The 20,398-nt window shown below is 43.6% G+C and overlaps 2 protein-coding genes across 8 annotated transcripts in view; one reads left to right on the top strand and one right to left on the bottom strand.

The window, feature by feature from the left end:
• ATP6V0A4 (ATPase H+ transporting V0 subunit a4) overlaps nucleotides 1-15,176 on the bottom strand; it is a 73,336-nt gene extending 58,160 nt beyond the window's left edge. For 2 of the 6 annotated variants that reach the window (XM_036864331.1, XM_036864335.1), the window contains exons 1-2: nucleotides 15,100-15,154; nucleotides 3,279-3,356 (exon numbers count right to left, since the gene is read on the bottom strand). The gene's annotated coding sequence lies outside the window, so the exon portion shown is untranslated. Of the gene's footprint in view, nucleotides 1-1,938; nucleotides 1,997-3,278; nucleotides 3,357-4,562; nucleotides 4,595-14,561; nucleotides 14,934-15,099 lie in introns of those variants that run through there. The other 4 variants (XM_036864328.1, XM_036864329.1, XM_036864332.1 and 1 more) reach the window with 4 other exon arrangements.
• TMEM213 (transmembrane protein 213) lies at nucleotides 15,100-19,708 on the top strand. Of its 2 annotated transcripts, none has more exons than XM_036864339.1 (3): nucleotides 15,100-15,296; nucleotides 18,486-18,554; nucleotides 19,430-19,708. In XM_036864339.1, exons 1-3 carry the CDS (start codon nucleotides 15,152-15,154, stop codon nucleotides 19,597-19,599), a joined length of 384 nt encoding a protein of 127 aa, XP_036720234.1. In that variant the 5' UTR covers nucleotides 15,100-15,151; the 3' UTR covers nucleotides 19,600-19,708. The 2 variants fall into 2 exon arrangements, with proteins under 2 accessions (XP_036720234.1, XP_036720233.1); XM_036864338.1 differs by having other exon boundaries at nucleotides 18,483-18,554.
• Nucleotides 19,709-20,398: the final 690 nt, after the last annotated feature.

The following is a 20,398-nucleotide window of genomic DNA, read 5'->3' as shown; positions in this document are numbered from 1 at the left end:
CAGAAATATAATAGAAACTAACCTAAATGAATTTCAGGTTCACATGACCTGGGGAAATATTCAGTATTAAAACTAATTTAAGGGACTTCCTTGGTGGTGTAGTGGTTAAGACTCTGTGCTCCCAACGCAGGGGGCCTGGGTTCGATCCCTGGCCAGGGAACTAGATCCACATGCATACCACAACTAAGAGTTCGTATGCCACAACTAAGGAACCCACATGCCGCAACTAAGGAGCCCATGAGCCACAACTAAGGAGCCCTCGAGCTGCAACTAAAGGAGCCCACCTGCTGCAACTAAGGAGCCCATGTGCTGCAACTAAGGAGCCAGCAAGCCACAACTAAGACCCGGCACAACCAAATAAATAAATAGATAAATAATTTTTTTTTAATCTTTATTTATTTATTTATTTTTGGTTGCATTGGGTCTTCATTGCTGCGTGTGGGCTTTCTCTAGTTGTGGTGAGCAGGGGATGCTCTTCATTGCAGTGCGCAGGCTTCTCATTGCGGTGGCTTCTCTTGTTGAGGAGCACAGGCTCTAGGTGCTCGGGCTTCAGTAGTTGTGGCGTGTGGGCTCAGTAGTTGTGGCTCACGGGCTCTAGAGCACAGGCTCAGGAGTTGTGGCGCATGGGCTTAGTTGCTCCATGGCATGTGGGATCTTCCCGGCCCAGGGCTTGAACCCGTGTCCCCTGCATTGGCAGGCAGATTCTTAACCACTGTGCCATCAGGGAAGCCCAATAAATAAATATTTTTTAAAAAGAAAATAAAAATAAAAATAAAAATTACTACTTGTTAAGTTTTGGTGTAGTATTAAAGAAAAATATCCACAACTATCTGAAAAAGCTGGTAAAACATTTTCCCCCTTTTTGAAACTACACATCTATGTGAGGCCAGACTTTCTTTATATACTCAAACAAAAATAACAAATAGCAACAGATTGAATGCAAAAATAGATACAAAAGACAAAAGCTGTCTTCTATTGTCAGACATTAAAGGAATTTGCAAAATAAAATAATTGTCACTCTTCTCACTAAATTGTTGTTTGTTTTGGAAAATAGAGTTATTTTCATTAACCTATATATTATATCAACATACAACAGGTTTCATATTATTTTCGATGAGCTAATATCTAAGTATTTTTAGAATTTCTCTAGTGTGATAAATGTCAGTGGATAGAATCCACAGAAGCCACAGCTCTCTGGGGTTCTCAAGAATTTTTAAGGGTATAAAGGGCCACCTAGACCAAAACATTGGAACTGGCCTGGGGAGAGAACAGAGGGGTATATTAGCTTGCTAGGGCTGCCTGAACAAAGTACCACAAGTTGTATAGTTTAAACAACAGAATTTATCATTTCGGAGTTCTGGAAGCTAGAGTCCAAGGTGTCAGCAAGGTTGAATCAGCCCTTCTAATGGCTGTGAGAGATAATCTGGTCCATGCCTCTCCCCTAGCTTCTGGTGATTTGCTGGCAATCTTTAGGGTTCCTTGGCTTGTAGAAGCATCACTGATCTCTGTCTTCATCTTCACTTGCATGTGTCTGTGTCCAAATCTCCCCTTTTTACATGGACACCACACATCCTGGAGTAGGGGCCCAGCCTACTTGAGTATGAGTGTGACCTCATCTTAACGAATTACCTCTGCAAAGACCCCATTTCCAAATAAGGTCACATTCGGAGGGACTGGAGTTACGACTGCAACATATGAATTTGGGGGTGTACACAACTCAGCCCATAAGAAGGCGGAAGCAATAAAGTCAGGCCTGAGCATGGGAGAACTCAAGGTTTCAAGACAGGACAGAGTAGATGGACAAGAAACAGAGAGGGAGAAGGATAATCCGAAGAAGGAGAATTCTAGAGAAGAAAGTGTCTCAAGAACCATGGATCGGTCATGCCAGAGGAGGGCTGAGAAGCATCTGGAGGTTACTGATGACCCCAATGGACTTACTTCAGTGGAATGAAAGGTGCAGAATTCAAAGTAGACTGTGGACTTGGGAAGTCAGCGGCTGGTGAAGAGAAGATAGATAACAACAATTCTTTCAAAATATCAGGCTATTGAAAGGGAAAGAGGGACCAGGGCAGTAGCTGATGAGAAATAAAGCATCGTGGGAGGTTTCATTTATTTTTTTAAGGGCAGAGACAGTTGACAATCCAAGAGAACTCTGTGAGCTCTAGTTGCACTCTAGAAAATAGCAGCTTCTACTTTTCCTCACCCACTAAGCACATTTGAGACAATCACCTTGAACCATGCAAGGATATCGCTTAAATTTCTCTGGAAGTTTCCTGATTGAGCTCAATATTTTACAGGCAACTTTTCATAGCACTGCTGACTCATGGGAGGTTGAAAGAGAAGGTGTTAGCAACCACAGCCCAGTTAGTCTAAAACCAAAGTAAACTTCCTGAATTCTCTAGCCATACTGTAAATCTCCACAGTGAAGGAAGGAGAGAAAGAGTGAGAGAAGAACCAAGCCCAGTTCCGGCCCTAAAAGGGTTTTGCAGTGACTGGTAGAAAAGAGACTGAGATTTACTCCAATCCACTCACTGGAGCGGAGGCCTGTGAGGCTAAAAGATTTACCAAAGCCACGTAGGACACTCGCATTTCTTTAGTTATTTGTGTCACTGACTTTTTAAAAAAATGCAAGTCATTCTCCTATTAATCATTAAATACTATATATTTTTAATATACTCTCAGAATCCCCAATAACACTTAAATTTGGCATTAGGTCTTGAGAGAAACTACGTTCTTAGAGCAGAATCAATCCCCTATATTATCCAAATGAACATTGTTTTTGATACCGAGTGTTTAATACCACAGTCCCCATTCTCTAGACAAGTCTGGGGCACAGTGCCAGCTGCGGCCACTATACACTTGTCCCTGCAGGTTTCTGGCAAGACACTTTCGTGCCCTGAGGACTGTCTATAAAATGGCTCTTGAGGAGCTGAAGAGGGAAGCACTCGACTTACACCACTTCAAAGTGGACATTCCTTTCAACAAAGGGCCTCCTTTGTTCTCATAGCCCTGGACCCGGGATTAGGATGATACTGGGAACAACCACATGTTCAGCTGTACAAGATCAATTTACAGGAGATCGTCACATAATTTAAAAAATGAAAAGGGGTAAGTGGAAAGCAAGCCAAAATCCTTGCAAGAAATTTACGTCAGCAATTCCAAAAAAGGTAAGCTGCAACACTAACAACCTGATTTTTCTAAAACAGTTTCTAATTTTTCTAAACTGAATCCCAGCCAGATCACCTTCATTCAAAGAACTGATTTTCCCATCCACTTACCTAGCACTTGTCCACCACAGGCCAGGCACTGAGCTCACCATCCACGAGCCTTCACAACAGGCTCTAACAGAGAAAGTGCTGGAGACAGAAAGAGAATGATGTGAGGTTGCTCAAAAGACAGAGAATGACATTCAGCTTCACAAACACACACACACACACACGATTAGGTGCAGTTTGTTGACAGCAACATTCATGAGTTCACGAGTCTATGCTGTCAGCACACTGAGGGTGATATTATGTATGCTGGAGCCAGGACCGTCCCCTGCTGTGAGCGTCCCCACTCCCTCCTAGCCTCGGACCTTCTCCAGTGATGGGTCTCAGGGTGCGTTGGTGCCATCCAATGTCCATTTGGCCCTCACTGTTATTCTACAGCTTTCCATCCTCTAGATCACGCCCGGAGAGAAAGAGCCCTCCCAGGGACAGTCTCTTTCTCCTCCACCCTCCATCCCATCCCACCTCCCTGCCTCAGCACATGGGCACCTCGTTCCCGAGGAAAAGACCCTCCATCATGGCGCCCTCCAGCTCCCTTTTCTCCACCTCAACATGGCTTGGTCTTGTCTCTGTTTCCTTTCTCTCCAGAGCAGAACTACTTTACATCCCTTTCATTCCTGTCTTCACTTCAAGTCACAGGCTGACTGGGAATGAGATTTAGGGAAATAAAATTTCATCATGAAGAGAACAGAATGTCTCTAAGTTTGTCACTGGCCAACTTTACCCATCACCTCTCCAAGTTTTTCACTGGGGAGCATTTCCCCAGTTATTCACCTTTTCTGTAATAATATTTACTCTAAATTCTATTAGGGAGTTTCTTTTCAGCATTATTCTACCTCTACTTTCTTAAAAAAAAAAAAAAGACTTTACTAGCTCATTTCTCTTCTTTCTCCATTTAATATACAATACTGAGCAGAGAGTCATAGAATCGTGCCACTGTAAGAAAACTTAGAGGTCTAATCCAGTCCCTTTACTTCAGAGGTAAGGAAACAAGCCCAGGGAGGTGAAGGAATTTGCCTAAGGTCACACAGCTAATCAGTGACCAAGCTGGATGCAGAACCCAGGGCTCCGGACACAGGGCTTTCGCTTCAACCCTGTAGCTTCCCAGTTTGTTTCTCACAGGAGTTAACATCCCTTTGTGTAGGCACCATATGGAGCAAAACCCCTTCTGGGGATAATTTATCCCCTCTGGGGAGTCCGGAGGACCCCAGACAAAGGTCTTCCCACACAGGATTGAAGGCAGCATTCCCCTAGATTTTCCCCCCTGTATCCCCCTCCCAGAGAGACGCCCACCATCTTTCTCGGGTAACATCATCGGCAAGGTGATGTGACTCCCCCAGGGTCTCACGGGAAGTGACTACATGAAAACTGGAATCCAGGACTCCTGACTCAGGGTTGGTTTTGCTGATCCCAAGGGGCTCTGGGCAGCCTGGACAGGAGAGATGAGAAAATGAGAGAGAGAGTGAAGGAAAGTCATAGAAGAGACTGGAAGCCCAAGGAGGAGAGAAGTTAGATGTTGGGAAGAGAGGACCAACAATCTCTCACTTGGCTACCTGGTCCTTTTTAGTTTCATGTGGACAAAACTGGAGAAGAAAAATTGGCCGAGTGTTTACTGCAAACATGCAGCTTATTTCCCAAAAACCTTAGCTTAAAATTACTTTTTGGGAACACACATCTCTGTTTATTAAACAAAAGATGAATCTGACCACAAACACTGTTGTACCAACAGAAACATTTTGCACAAATGGTCAGACTGGGAACTGAAGGGAGCCAGAAATTGCCAATCACAGGGGCCCAGAGCTGAACAGGATCTCCCCTCCATTGCTGATTAACTTCACCTTAAAATGCCCTTCCCTGCTTCATGCTAGTAACTCACTAACATTCCCACAGCTGGAGCTATCCCACAGTGGACATGGCTGCCTTAAAAGCTAGTAATAAACCTGTCACTTAAGGCATTTTAGCAAAGTCCAAGTAACAACCTTGAGAAGTCAAATGCAGCAATACCAAACTCTAACCTACTACGTTGTTTGTAGGAGAGAATTCTTACGGGTTAAGGATTGGGCCAGGCGGTCTCTAGGTGCCTTGCCAACATTGAGATTCCATGTTGTCGTTGTTGTTGTTTTTCCCGTGTCTTATTTCTAGTCTTCTTCTTGTCCTGACATTCTTGGGTTTGTCTGCACTTTCTGTTATACATCTTGGGCACCTCAAGAGCAGAGGCTGTCAATAAGCAGTTCTCTGTACCATATGCAACTTGAAACTTCATTAAGATTTTTTTTTAATGGAGAAGATTTCCTGACATTGAAATTTTCCCCAAGCAGTCAGACATTGTAAACTGTAGTCTATCTGCTCCACTGTGACTACATTGCTTTCCTGTGAACTACTCTTTTAAAAAATGTATTAACTTGATTTTATTTCCTGACTATAAGAGTAATACACATTCCTTGTAGAGGATTTGAAAGACATAAAAAAGTATAAAAAAGAAAATAAAAATCATCAAAGTGTAATTTTAGATATGACCACTGCTAACATCTTGGTAAGACGCTTTCCAAACTTTTTTCTTTATATATGTGTGTGCTTACAAAACTGCAGTGATACTGAATATACAGTTTTATATCCGCTTTTTCTGCTTTGTATTATATAGCAAGTGTTTTCCCAAATAATAAATGTTATTCCAAACATAATATTAATTTTAAACACTGTTTAACATTTTATTCCATTATAAGTTGCTTCTAAGCTTTTATTTTTACAAATATTGTAATGTTGAGATGGAGAACCTTGGATATACATTTTGTGCATGTGTGTGCTCATCTCTGACTATTTCCTTGGGGAAAAATATTCCAAAGAGGGCTTCCCTGGTGGCACAGTGGTTGAGAGTCTGCCTGCCAATGCAGGGGGACACGGGTTTGAGCCCTGGTCTGGGAGGATCCCACATGCCGCGGAGCAGCTGGGCCGTGAGCCACAACTGCTGAGCTTGCACATCTGGAGCCTGTGCTCTGCAACAAGAGAGACCGTGACAGTGAAAGGCCTGCGCACCACGATGAAGAGTGGCCCCTGCTCGCCACAACTAGAGAAAGCCCGCACACAGAAACGAAGCCCCAACACAGCCAAAAATAAATAAATAAATAAAAATAAAATTTATAAAAAAAAAAAAAATATTCCAAAGAGCTGCTCTATAGAAGGAAAGGTCACCAAAATAAGCTGACCCTAACAAAGTCTACAACTTAGCTATAAATCATCTCAATTACTGAGCCTGGACTGACATGATGGCACATTGTTATTGCCTCAAGCACCTGATTAAAGCAACCAACAAAAAAAATCATGTCTCATCCTAGGTCATCCTAGGTCACAAGTTATTTCTACAAACAATTGTATGTAATTACAATTTTTCACACAATAAAAAATAACCAGGTACACAGGGAAACACAACAACATGAATGAAAACCAACAGAAATAATAGACAATAGAAACAGACCAATGGGGGTGGGCAAATATTGAAGTTGTCAGACAAAGATTTTTTTTTTTAAATTATGTTCACTCTGTTCATGAAGATGAAAAACATGACTGAATAACAGAAAGCTATTTTTTAAAGTACAAAATGAAAATTTAAGAACTAAAACTAAAATAACTGAAATTAAGAACCCAATGGGTAGTTATAAAAGTGGATTAGACACAGATGACAAGAGATTTAACAAAAGATAGGGCAGAAGAAAATATCTAGAATAAAGCACATGAAAACAATAGGATGGAGAATAGAAAAGAGGGTAGAGAATTAGAAGATTCTATGGCAAAGCCTAACTTATGTGTAATTGGAGTCCTGGAAGGAGAGAAAAGAATGGGACAGAAGTAGTATTTGATGACTGAGAACTTTTCAAAACTGATGAAAGACATCAAACTCCATATTCAATTGCCTACAAACCTCAAGCAAGACAAATAAAAGGAAATCAATACCTGAGCGCATGAGAATAAAACTGCTGGGGGCTTCCCTGGTGGTGCAGTGGTTGAGAATCTGCCTGCCAATGCAGGGCACACGGGTTTGAGCCCTGGTCTGGGAAGATCCCACATGCCACGGAGCAACTAGGCCCGTGAGCCACAATTACTGAGCCTGTGCGTCTGGAGCCTGTGCTCCGCAACAAGAGAGACTGCGATAGTGAGAGGCCTGCACACTGCGATGAAGAGTGGCCCCCGCTTGCCACAACTAGAGAAAGCCCTCGCACAGAAATGAAGACCTAACACAGCCATAAATAAATAAATAAAATTAAAAAAAAAAAAAAAACTGCTGAAAACCAAAGACAGAGCAAAATGCCTAGGAACAACCAAAGAAAAAGGAGACAAATTACCTACAAGGACGCAACAATTAGATGGACAGCTCTCAACAAAAACAATAAAAGTCAAAAGAAATAGAATGATATCTTCAAAGCACTGAAAGAAAATATCTGTCAACCTAGAATTCTACACGCAATGAAAATATCTTTCAAGGATATCTTCAAGAATAAAAACATATCCAGATAAACAAACACTGAGAGCATTAACCACTACATCGAGGGAATACTAAAAGCTGTTCTTCAAGGAGAAGGGAAATGATCGCAGATAGAAGAACAGACATGCAGAAAGGAGTCAAGAGCAATAAACTGGCTAATATGGGGATAAATTTAATTTATTTTATAAAATAGTAGTAATGACTTAGAGTTAAAATGTATGTATAGAGTTAAAAGTACATGACCATAATGGTATAAAACTCAGGAGTTGATAAGTAAAGCTCCAAAGTCTTTGCATTATCTATGAAGAAGGTAAAAGTATCAATTAATACTGACTCTGATAAGATCAGAATGCATGCTGTAACCTCTAAAAAACTGAATAATAAAAAACTCAATCCAAACTTAGTAAGAAAAAGAAAAAAAGGAACATAAGACAGATGGGAAAACCAGACAGCACTTGGTAAGATGGTAGATTAAAACCTAAACCAATCAGTAAATACAGTCCATGGGAATAGATCCAGTGGCCAAATTAAAGACAAAGATGGTTAGAAACGGTTTTTAAAAATCCTACACTATGTTTTTATAAGGTACATATCTAAAAATGTAATAAATATTTAGGAAAGTTGAAAGAAATGATGGAAAAAGATATAGCATGCAAAACTAAGCAAAAGCGGAGGGTGGGATGAATTGGGAGACTGGGATTGACATATACACACTAATATGTATAAAACAGATAACTAATGAGAACCCGCTATATAGCCCAGGGAAGTCTACTTCACTTTGCTGTACAGTAGAAACTAACACAACATTGTAAAACAACTATATCCCAATTAAAAAAAAAAAAACTAAGCAAAAGAAAAGTGGGATAGCTATAGTAATAGCAGACAAAGTAAACTTTATGGCAAAACACACTACTAGAGATGAAAAGGGATGTTATAAAATTATTTTTTAAAGGAGGTTCAATTCACTAGGAAGGTGTCATAATTCTGTGTTTGTATGAAGCCTAATAACAACCTCAAATATTTCATGCAAAAATAGACAAGACTACAAGGAAAAGACAGAAATCCACAATCATCTGTCTCAGTAGTCAATAGAATTAAACAACAAAAAAAAAAACAGTAAAAATATAGAAGATATGAACCACACAATTAGTACTCTAATAGACCTACATAGAATACTGAACCCCACAACTACAGTACAGTCTTTACAAGCACCATCAAACATTTATAAAATTTGACCATATTATGGTTCTTAAAGAATACACAAAATAAAAGTCATTCAAGTGTGTTTGCAGATCACGATGCAATTAAGCTAGAAATCAATAACAAAAAGATGATTAGAAAACCTCCATATGTTTGAAAATTCAGAAATATACTCTGAGAAGATGTGAAATAATGAGATCCAGGGCGGAGGCGGAATATGGCCTTAGCCAAGCGGAAGTTCCATTCTTTTTTATTAAACCCACCTCTGTCCTGGCCACCGTATCACCGCCCTCTAGTGCAACTGGATTAAGGACAAGCTGAGTCACCCTGGAACCGCTCAGAAATGGCTCCAAATGGTGGGCTCCAGGCCTTGGTCACTTTGTTCCTTTTATCAGCTCTATGGTATGATCTCAAACTGGATGCTGCGTAGTTCTCCATTTTTCTTACAAGGGTACTCCTCATTCTCTCCAAATCCTACACCTATAACTGAGTGGCAGTGGGTGAGGTTAAGCTCCTCCACAAACTAAGTGCTGCTCAGGGGAAGGTCTAGATGTTCCAGTCGCATGAGCCACTAGAGACTGACATTATTTTGTGAAAAAGGATCCTGACAAAGCTGCATGCAGGAAGAGTCGCAGACCCCATCTCTGCTCAGAAATTAGGGAGTAGCAGGCACAGGCGTGGTCAGGGCCACGATTCTCAGAGTGGATGAACCGGAAATGAAAGTCCCAAGTTCAAAGCCAGTGGTCTCTTCCCAGAGATGGAGAGGCGGTTAGAGGAGGCGATCAGAATCACAAGGGGGGTTAGGGAGGGATTGATTGGGAGTATGGGATTAGCAGATGCAAACTATTATATACAGGATAGATAAACAAGGTCCTACTGTATAGCACAGGGAACTATATTCAATATCCTGTGATACACCATAATGGAAAAGAATATGAAAAAGATTGTGTGTATATATATATCTGAATCACTTTGCTGTATGACAGAAATTAACTATACTTTAATAAAATAAATATAAAAAAACAAATAAAAAGAATCACAGAGGAAGTTCCCTCAACATAAAATATCCTTCCGGAAGGCAAAGGCCATTCCAGGCCACAGAATGCTGGTTTTCAATCATTTAGCACAAGGAAACCCTCTGCCCCCCTCCTTCTCTTTTTCACATGAAATTATATCAGGGAAAACAGATAAAATTGGAGGCAGTGACGGCGCTGGAACCCCATGCTCTAGGCCACCCCAACCTCAACATGGAGCCTGGTCACAGACATTTTAACTTGGACTTTAAAGTACGTGTAACCAAACACCTGTCTCAACCATTAAAAAAAAAAAAAAAAAAAAAAACTTGAGAAAGTTCCTGCAGAATGTCTAGCTTTGAGCAATGCAACTTCCTGGTATACTTTCCAAAGGAAACCTGATGTAAAATGAAAGACTTACCAGGTGAGGTAACCACCTGCATGGAGTTACTAGTTATAGACGTGTTAAAATGAAAGACAGCTAATAATGGTGACACCTGTAAAACAGTTGCCACGCGGCCCTTCCTTTGGGAATTAACGAGTGATCAGAGACCAGTCAAGTCCATCCTATTTTAGAATAATAAAATCCTTTCATCTGTCAATAAGAGAATATTTGTCTTTTAAACTGACTTGCAAACACCTAATCTATAGCAGCCCCCAATCAACTAACAATGTGTTTAAAAAAAAAAAAAAGAGAGAGAGAGAGAGGACAGATCATTGCCCGTCCCCTTTACATCCACTGCTTCCCAGAATTACTTTCCATTGTATGACTTGATAGGATGCTGTCAGTTTAGACAGGTGCATGTTCTTTAAACCCCCATCACAACAATCCCACACAGGGCTGTTTCAAATCTATGTCCCAGGCCCTCACAATTTTGGAGGGACATGCTCTGCTCACATCAAACATATTAAAATACACCCAACATCCTACATTAAATCTTTTCTGTTTAAATGTTTGAAATGAATTGTGTAACTTTGCTTTTGAAATAATTTTTTTTCCTTTTCTTTTTTCCTTTTTTTTGGCTATGCCACAGCTTATTATGTTATCTTAGCTCCCGACCAGGGATCAAACCCATGCCCCCTGCAGTGGAAGCGTCGAGTCCTAACCACTGGACTGCCAGGGAAGTCCCGAAATAAATTTTTTGGATTGCACAGGTTTTGTTGCTGTTGTTGTTCATATTTTGGACCTGAGAACATTTTTCAGGTCTCAAACATTTTGGGGGCCCTTGAAAATCCTGTGGACCACACACACTGCTGTTATCTCCTCTGCCCTTTGGATAAATCAGCCCTAATCTGTGAAGCTCACTGAGGAGTGTACTGTGAGGAGAATGTCGAAAACAGAGATCAAAAGATAGGAGAGGGACTTCCCTGGTGGCGCAGTGGTTAAGACTCCGCCTGCCAATGCAGGGGACACGGGTTCAATCCCTGGTCTGGGAAGATCCCACATGCCACAGAGCAACTAAGCCCGTGCGCCACAACTACTGAGCTGGTGCTCTAGAGCCCACGAGCCACAACTACTGAGCCCACGTGCCACAACTACTGAAGCCCATGTGCCTAGAGCCCATGCTCCACAACAAGACACGGCAATGAGAAGCCCACACACTGCAACAAAGAGTAGCCCCTGCTCGCCACAAATAGAGAAAGTCCGCACGCAGCAACAAAGACCCAATGCAGCCAAAAATAAATTAATTTTTTAAAAAAAAGATAGGAGAAAAAATCTAAAAAAAGTGTTCATCCTATTAAGTAATGTCATCTCTGTGGGCACCCAAGGGGAAATGGTATCAAGAACATTTCTCTGGTTTTGATATCAAGAGCAGTTACACACTACTGTATATAAAACAGATAAACAACAAGGACCTACTATATCACAAGGAACTATATTCAATATCTTGTAATAACCTGTAATGGAAAAGAATCTGAAAAAGTGTATACATATATATATATATGTGTGTGTGTGTGTGTGTGTGTAACTGAATCACTTTGCTGTACACCTGAAACACTGGAAATCAACTATACTTTAATAATGAATTAATGAATAGCAGTTGTACTTCCCCTGTTGTTTTCGTCTTGTGAGCTCATGAATCATGTATGTGATCATGTGACCCTCTTCGCGCTGGCTACCAGAAAGCTTAGAAAACATGCGTGCCATTTTTGTGCTCTAAGCTCACTCATAGATCCATCTTATATTTCCTATCCTAACTTTCTCTTTGCCTCATTTCTTCTTGTTTATTTTATTTTACCTAGCTTAATTAATGTATGTAAGCTTCCTTAAACCCTTTTGGACCAAAGCAGGATATAAATAAATGAATGCATAAATAGCATTATTTTTCCTTAAAAGTGCCTTTCTCCCATACTTTCTACTTACAATGACCCTTCTATTACAATGATGTTTACCACTGGCTGAGTACTTACCATCAGCCGGCACTGGGCAATGCAATTCACGTAGATTACTTCATTAAGTCATCACAACAACTCCTGAGATAGGAGCGCCTCCTATTATTCTTCAGATGAGGAACCTGAGGCTTGGATGTATAAAGTAACCTGCCCAGGGCCCCTCAGCCAATAAAACACAAGGCTGTGATTCTCGCCCAGACTGGCCTCATGGCCACCCACTCACCCCAGCTGGAAACCTTGCCTCCATCCTGGATGCTTTTTTCCTGGATTCCTTTCTGTTGATTCGGCCTGCTAAATACCTCTTGATTCTGTCCCCCCCCCTCCTCTATCCTCAGTCCAACTCCTTATTTCAGGGCTCTTTTTTTTTTTTTTTTCAGGGCTCTTTTGATGTCTGTCTGGGATTTCTGCAACAGCTTCTTCGATAATCTCTCTGAATACAGACCTGCCCTCTCTCCTCCATTTTTCTGAAATACAAAGGTGGCCACAGCTACAATTTCCTTATAGCGTGCCCCAATCATAAGATGAGAGTCCGGTTTCCTTAGTCTGGCATGCAGGTCCATTTACAATCTGTTCTTAGTCTAACCAGACACACCATGACCCAGCCCATGCCCCGAGGACAGTAATTCCTCCCCAGGCAAGGGGCACACGGTCATGCCTCAGAGACCAGGCACGCACTGGTCCCTTCTCCCGTGCCTGGCGAGCTACACATCTCTCAAGTTTCAGGTCGAGATGCCACTTCCATTGTGAAATGTTCTCAGGACCCGCTAGTCCCCACCCCTCCTCACCACACTTATTTCACTGTGTTGTCATTACTTATTTGTCCATCTTCCTCACTGGACCCTGAGCTCCTTGACGACAGGGGCTTTGCGGCCTTACCCATGTCAAACCCCCTCCCCCATACCAAGGGCCTGGATACACCAGCTATTTGGTAATCGTTGAATATTCGACCAAGTGGTAGGCCTAAACTGGACCTTTGTACACTGCCTGAAGATCAGCCTTCTTAAAGCTCTTCTGCCCCCGATCCCCAAATCCAAGTGTATAGGGTCACCATTAATTAGTACGTTTGGGCGGATTAGAAAAAAGTGCCCCCTCCAGGCTGATGTATAACAATGAGACATCCTTATTCTGGGCTTACACATGGCTTATACGTCCTTCTGTTAGGGAACCGAGGACCGAAACCATCCCTGAAACTAACCCAGAAGAATTCAGGAGGGGCCAAAAGGAGGAGGGAGGAGAAAATATGTCCTGCCACCCTCCCAGAAGCCCTCACGCTGGAATCCGTCTTGGCTGAGAGACGCACGCCACCAGGAAGGACCCTGAGTCAGACCAACTACGGGCAAAGCAAGATGATTGGCCAGAAACAACCCGGAAACTAACCCCCTTACCATCAAAGCTGAGACTGTGAGTCACATGGCAGAGCAGTTCTCCTGGGTTCCCTTACCCTCCTGCTTTCCCCCCAGGCGCCCCTTCCCAATAAAGTCTCTTGCTTTGTCAACACGTGTGTCTCCTCGGACAATTCATTTCTGAGTGTTAGACAAGAGCCCACTCTTGGGCCCTGGAAGGGGTCCCCCTTCCTGCAACACTTCCACTGAGCTTTGAATGAGCTATACTTCATCCCTCACTCTCTTAGCCAGACCCAAGCTTATTTAGGAACATAATATACGTATCCACACGTGGTAGCCGGCCAGCGTGCACACATGCTGCTATTCTCCTGCTATTCCTTGTGCTCAGAAGGCCCATCACCTCCCACCTGCATATGCAAACTTCAATACCCAGCCCAAAGGTCACCTCCTCTCTGAATCTCTCCTCCACTGCTCTCGGGCAGACTTCCCCCTCCCTCTTTTATATCCCCATCACCGGGGAAGATACCCGTACTGAGTCCTACCATATTGCCTCCCAGTTCTTTCTTCACTGCCTGGTCTCACTGCTGTACTGAGTAGGAATCAAGAGGAGGGGTCACATCTTAATCATCTTTGAGTCCGAATGCCTGGGATGGTGCCTTTCGAATACGTGGTTGGCATTCAACAAATGTCTTAGACTGAAGGCAGAGCTTCAGTCAAGTTACTACTCAATTCAAAATCTTCACAAAGCCTCCCTTTGGCCTCCTGACTGTTTCAAAGCCTCCACCCCCAGCCTGGCACTTCGGATGCTCAGCTTCCTGGTCACAGTGGATTTCTGAGCACCTCTTACCTCCGGGCCTTTGCTCACCTGTCCCTTCCGCATACGATGCCCTTTTCTCCTCTTTGCCTGTCAAAACCCTATCCGTCCTTCAAGGCCCAACCCAAATGCCATCTTCCTCATGAAGCAGCCATCAGGAGGTGAGGGCTCTTTCTGCTGAGAAGCAAAGTGCTTTGTCCTTCACTCCTGAAACACTGCTCTCTGCTTTAATGATGTGTGTTGGTAATAAAGCACTTGGAGGGCAGGTGTTTCCAGACTTGAGCACAGGGTGGTGCACACAGTAGGTGCTCGGTAAGTACTGGGCAGGACGACTGGGGAATCCAGCACTATGCCTGAAGGTGGAAGAGGCAGTAAACTCATCTTCAAGGAACCAGCACGACACAGATCTCCTCGCCTGTCCCCTTTTTTCTCAGCAGGGACAAAATGTGAGCTAAGGAAGAACCAAGTAAGTCACCGTGCATTCCTCCCCCGGCTTCCCTCCTGGAGAGGTGAGAGCCAGGTGTGTGACAGCCCAGGTTCCCTTTGCTCCACCCCTTCTCTTTCCCCCAAACACAGAACAGAAATTCACCTCTGCCAGCGTTGTTTGCAAGTTCCTGCCAGACGGGCCACACACAGGGTGCATGGCAGGCGGCCCTCAGCTCGCCTCTGCGGGGACCGTGGTCACAGAAGCCTCTCTCCTCAGCATGAAGCACCTCAGCTCTGCGCCCTGGGCCGCCCTGGTCCTCAGCCTGGCCTTTGCCTCTTTCCACCCGGCTTGCTTGGCAGGTAGGACTGTGAGCTTTATTCTCGCCACGCTGGGAAGAGGAAGGGAGGGGAGGGGGGAAAGGAGGAGGTCGGAGAAGGATTCCTTGGCTAGGGTTGGTCCCGCACAGAGGAAAGAGGAAACAGTCCTTTCTCATCTGAAGGATTAGGCAAGAGAGGGTAGGGTGGGATGGGAGTTGAGACCAGCGTCAGCCAGGATTCGAGCAGCCACCTCTGCTGGCCTTTGCCACAAAGAGGCTCTCCCATCAGGGGACCAAACTGGCCTAAAATGACATCTTTGGGTTGCTGTTTCTCAACGGCTCCTTGCCAGCATAATTGTGTTGCAATCCCACATTTTGCGGTTGTCATCCTGCTTTTGCATGCCCTCCTCTCACCTAAGGACCTCTGTCCCACCCTTGGCCCTGTGCGCCCTTTGCAACTTTCACAAAACCTCAACACACAAAGCTGCCGTACGCTGTTTAACCTTCTCCCACCTTGCCCGGCTCAGGAGATGTGGGGTTGCGTCCCGATTTTCTTGTGGAGGCTGAAGGGGGATGTTAGGTGGCCTCCCCTGTCTTGCTCTCCCAGGCTGGGCTCTGCACATCAGGGACCTCGGTCACATTCTCATGCTCCTGGTTTCTGCCTCTGGCTTTGATCTGGCTCTTCAGAACAGTCTGCCCTCCTCTCTGACAGACAGATTCTCCCTCTCTTGAAACCAATCCTCGCCGTCCCCCCTCCAGGCTGTATCTATCTCTCCCATCCTCACGGTCTCTCCTATGGAGGTTCAGAGCGTGGGCTCTCAAGCCACTGAGCCTCAACTCAACTCTGGCTTCCACAACTTACTAGCTGTGTGACCTTGAGCAAATTACTTACCCTCTCTGTGCTCCAGTTTCCTCATTTCGAACATGGAGATAATCACAGTGCTGATATATAGGCTTGTTGTAAAGATGAAATGGGTTACTGAATGTAAACAACTTTTAATAAAATAGCACATGGTAAACCCTCAACGAATGTTAACACATTCCTTTTATTTTCCAAATCACCCCTCCCCAGATAAAAGAGTGTTTTCTGTTTACCTGGCCATGCTTAAGAGAGGGCCTCAAACACTTGACAAATTTAACTGCACTGAATGGTTGGTTCTTGCCAGCAGCCTTTACTTTGGAAGTGACTCCAAGTGGGACCAGTCCCTGGCTGGCTTTGCTTATGAGGGAGGTGGGTGATGTTTAAATTCCTAAGAATTTGTAACAGGGTATTTAGTTCGAACCATATAAAATTTCTGATACTGAATAATTTTTGACCTACAGAAACGGCAATTTCATATGGTTGAACCCAATATTAGTATTCCATTAACTAGGTTTTTTTCCATTCACTAGCTCTAGACCGGGACCACTTCCATTCTAGGGTAGAGGGGAGATGAAAGTCAGGGTCAAGGAAGTTATTTGGGTAACAAGGGAAATTAAAACATTGAGGAATCAATTTTTCCAAAGCAAATAAAGACCAAGCTCTAAGGCATTTAGCTGTAAATAATTTACAGTAACAATCAGATTGCATCAAGGTAATTACTATACTTAAGCAGGACACTGGAGTGGCTGGGGGTGCGTGGCATAAAATTAGTCTGAGCAGCAATTTCATGGCTTTGGCTAAGCCAGAAGTTTCCTCCTGACTCGTCCTGCTCTGTGACAACAAGCAATTTTGAAGGACATGTTAACCTAGAGTCAGTGGGGCCTGAAGAGTTTCCAAACTCTTTTTTTTCATTCCCAAAGAAGCAGATTGAACAACAACATAATTTCCAGAAAGATTCTTTTAAATGGTCTCTTGGTTTTGCTCTACCTAGATCAGGATTGTCTAACAGAACTTTTTTGATGATGGAAATGTTCCATATCTATGCTGTGCTTCCAATATGGTAGCCACTAGTCACATGTGGTGATTGAGCACTTGGCATGTGGCTGATATGACTAAGTAGCTGAATTTTTCATTTAATTTTAAGAAACTTAAACAGCCACAATGGTTAGTGGTCACTGTGTTGAACAGAGTAGACCGAGACCAACTACCTTCTGTTTTTTACTTTTGTTTTTAATTTTTGGCCACACCCCATGGCATGTAGGATCTTAGTTCCCTGACCAGGGATCAAACCCGCACCTCCTGCATTGTAAGGCGGAGTCTTAACCACTGGACCACCAGGGAAGTCCAATCATCTACCTCCTTATTCTCAGTGATGAGAGGGCACATGGGCCATGGTTTTTCTCCCTTGGGGATCCTTATGTTCATCTCCATAACCCCTCCCCACCCCCCAAACTCTGATATTTCTGCTAAAGTGCTTTTTATCATTGTGCTCCTTGCATATTAATCAAGGGACAATTCTAAGGGCTGCATATTCTAGAAACCTCTCAACTTGCTTGTAGGGTGTTTAATTTTTTTTTTAACCCTCTGTCTGAGTAATAACATAATACTCATCATAAATAAAGAATCAAGGTCAGACTTCAATGTTTATTAGTTCAAATTTTTGAAGGAAATTGAAGCTAGTTACGAAAAGACATTCCAGATTTTTAAATGATTGTGTTAATATATACTAGAAAAAAAGCTTATAGATGTACCTATCTGCATGGAAAGCAGCTAAAAGAGAGTGTCTAGAGGCCCTTGGTGACGGAGGGGACATGAGATATGAAGATAAAGCATCTCTGAATGGGACTAGGGAGTGATAGGAAAAGGGGAGTGTGTGAGTTTGCTACCCAACAAAATACCACAGCCTGGGTGGCTGAAACAACAGAAGCTTCTTTTCTCACAGTTCTGGAGGCTCCAGGTATCACCAGGTTTGTTTTCTCCTGAGGCCCCTCTCCTTGGCTTATAGATGGTCCCCTCTGCCCTGGGTCCTCATGTGGTCTTTGCTCTATGAGTTCACATCCCTGGTGTCTCTTCCTCTTCTTACAAGGACACCTGTCATATTGGATTAATTTAACCATTTAACCTCAATTGCCTTTTTAAAGCCCTATTTCCATAAAATGGGTTAGGACTCCAACCTACGAATCTGGGGGACATAGTGCAGGCTATAACAGAGGGTTAGCTTTATTGCATGAAATTTCAATGTACCTCTACTGGAACTTCTATAACACTTTCATAATACTCACTACTGATTCAAAAAAAGATTGCAAAGTCTATGCCTGAGAATGGCTTCTCCTAGTGCCTGAGACTATCTTCTGTCTTTTCTTCCAGAAGCAAGCAGCAACAGCAGCTCAACCTTGACTGTCCACCATCCAGGCCTTGAGACCCTGGAGCAGTGCCCCAGTAAGCTTCTCCTGGCAACCTCCCTAACCCCAGGGCTCACCCTGGAGCGGGCAGGGACACTTAAGCCTCCTTGCTTTCCGCTCATTGGCATCGGGCGGCTGAGCGCCTGGCTGGCCCTCCTGTGCTCCGGTGTGGTTTGCTCACAGCCCCAGAACTGTCTGCAGAGCACGTCTAAAAAGCTCTCTTGGGCTTGGTCCCCATCTAAGCTCACACTCTTCGGTGCAGGTGGCTTTAATGGCCCATCCCCGGGACAGCAGTCAAAAACCCCCCTGACTTCCAATGCTTATAGAAATTTGGAAGTGGAAAGACCCTAGACATCAGCTAGTCCGACTTATGCCCAATGCAGGCGCTTCATTCTGGTACCCTTTGCATACTTGTGTTCATCCTCTACTTGAAGACTTCCAGCGGCAAGGAGCCTACTGCTTCATAAAGCGACCACTGCTATGCGTGTCTAATTAATAGAAAGTTTGTCTTATTCATAGTTTGGCTCCTTGATTCCGCCTTCATTGAATGACCAAATGTGTTTACTTCTGGGCACTTACAAAGGAGGGTAATAGGCAATAACATGTAGAGGTTATGAACATGACTTTGGACTCCTGCAGGCTTGGGTTTGAATTCTAGTTCTGCCATCTCGTGACCTTGCGCAGGTGACAGCCTCAGTTTCTTCATGTCAAACAGTGGGAATAATTGTGCCTAGCACTCTGTGAGGAATAAATAAGGTAATGTGTGTAGAGCACTTAGCCTAGTACATGGCGTGCTTTAGTAAATGGTGGCTATTCTATTATTACTGGCCCCAATGTTATGAATATTAGAGAAGAGCTCAGGGGAGGGGAGGCTGGTGTGATGCTGTCATTCTTGCTCTCTCTTCCCACCAGATGTCGACTTCTGCCCACAGGCAGCCCGGTGTTGCCACACCGGAGTGGATGAATACGGCTGGATTGCGGCTGCCGTTGGTTGGAGTCTCTTGTTTCTCACCCTCATCCTGCTCTGTGTGGACAAACTGATGAAACTAACTCCAGATGAGCCCAAGGACTTGCAAGCATGACACTTAGAATCTTTGTCCCAAGAATGTCAATCACCACCAAGTTGTAGGTAATAGCAGGCAGGGATAGTGCTAATGTGATTTCCATTACTTTAAAGTCTTTTAATCCTTTTTTGTTTGTTTTTGCTTTTGTTTTTGTTTTTCTTTTGGCCGTGCCATGCGGCTTGTGGGATCTTAGTTCCCCAACAAGGGATCAAACCCGGGCCCTCGGCAGTGAAATTCGGAGTCCTAACCACTGGACTTCCAAGGAATTCCCAAAGTCTTTTCACCCTTAAGCTTCAGTTAATTTTAAAAGAGAAAGAAGAAGGAAATGGGGATCCAAGGAAGACAAGACCAGTGCTGCTGCCGTCACACCTAATTTCAAAAAGCGCTTGGGCCCTTTATAATCTGATATCTCCCTGATCATCTCCTTTCTCAAGATGGCCCCCATGGGAATTGCTTGTAGTTTGACCATCGCCTTCTTCTGGCTTCCAAGGGTGTGGTACACAAGAAACATAAGCTTCAGTCTTTCAGTCAACACATTCGAAACAAAACTCAGAACCTTCTCACCAAAAACAAGGCGTTGTCCTTTGTCCCTTACTTCAGTCAAGGGCGTCACTGTCATTTCAAAATGTGAACTTCACCTTGGACACCCCCAGCTTCCTCACCCCCATGTCCGATGCTTCTCCAGCTCTTGTTCCTTCTCTGATGCATCTCCCATGGCTGTCCTACCCATCCTCCCTGCCGGCACCCTAGTTCTGGCCTTCACTACACCGTCCGACCATCATGTCAGGAATATTTCATTTCACTCTCACTGCCTTCA

Source organism: Balaenoptera musculus, chromosome 9 (assembly GCF_009873245.2).
Source record: "Balaenoptera musculus isolate JJ_BM4_2016_0621 chromosome 9, mBalMus1.pri.v3, whole genome shotgun sequence".
NCBI classification, from domain to species: domain Eukaryota; kingdom Metazoa; phylum Chordata; class Mammalia; order Artiodactyla; family Balaenopteridae; genus Balaenoptera; species Balaenoptera musculus.
This window is presented reverse-complemented; position numbering and strand designations above follow the sequence as displayed.

What these genes read in the sequence shown, in the direction of transcription:
- TMEM213 (XM_036864338.1), top strand. Translation starts at nt 15,152, where the DNA reads ATGGCAGGCGGCCCTCAGCTCGCCTCTGCGGGGACCGTGGTCACAGAA. An exon ending in CCACCCGGCTTGCTTGGCAG is followed by an intron (nt 15,297 to 18,482) that starts GTAGGACTGTGA and finishes CTTTTCTTCCAG; the next exon opens with AAGCAAGCAGCAACAGCAGC. An exon ending in GACCCTGGAGCAGTGCCCCA is followed by an intron (nt 18,555 to 19,429) that starts GTAAGCTTCTCC and finishes TCTTCCCACCAG; the next exon opens with ATGTCGACTTCTGCCCACAG.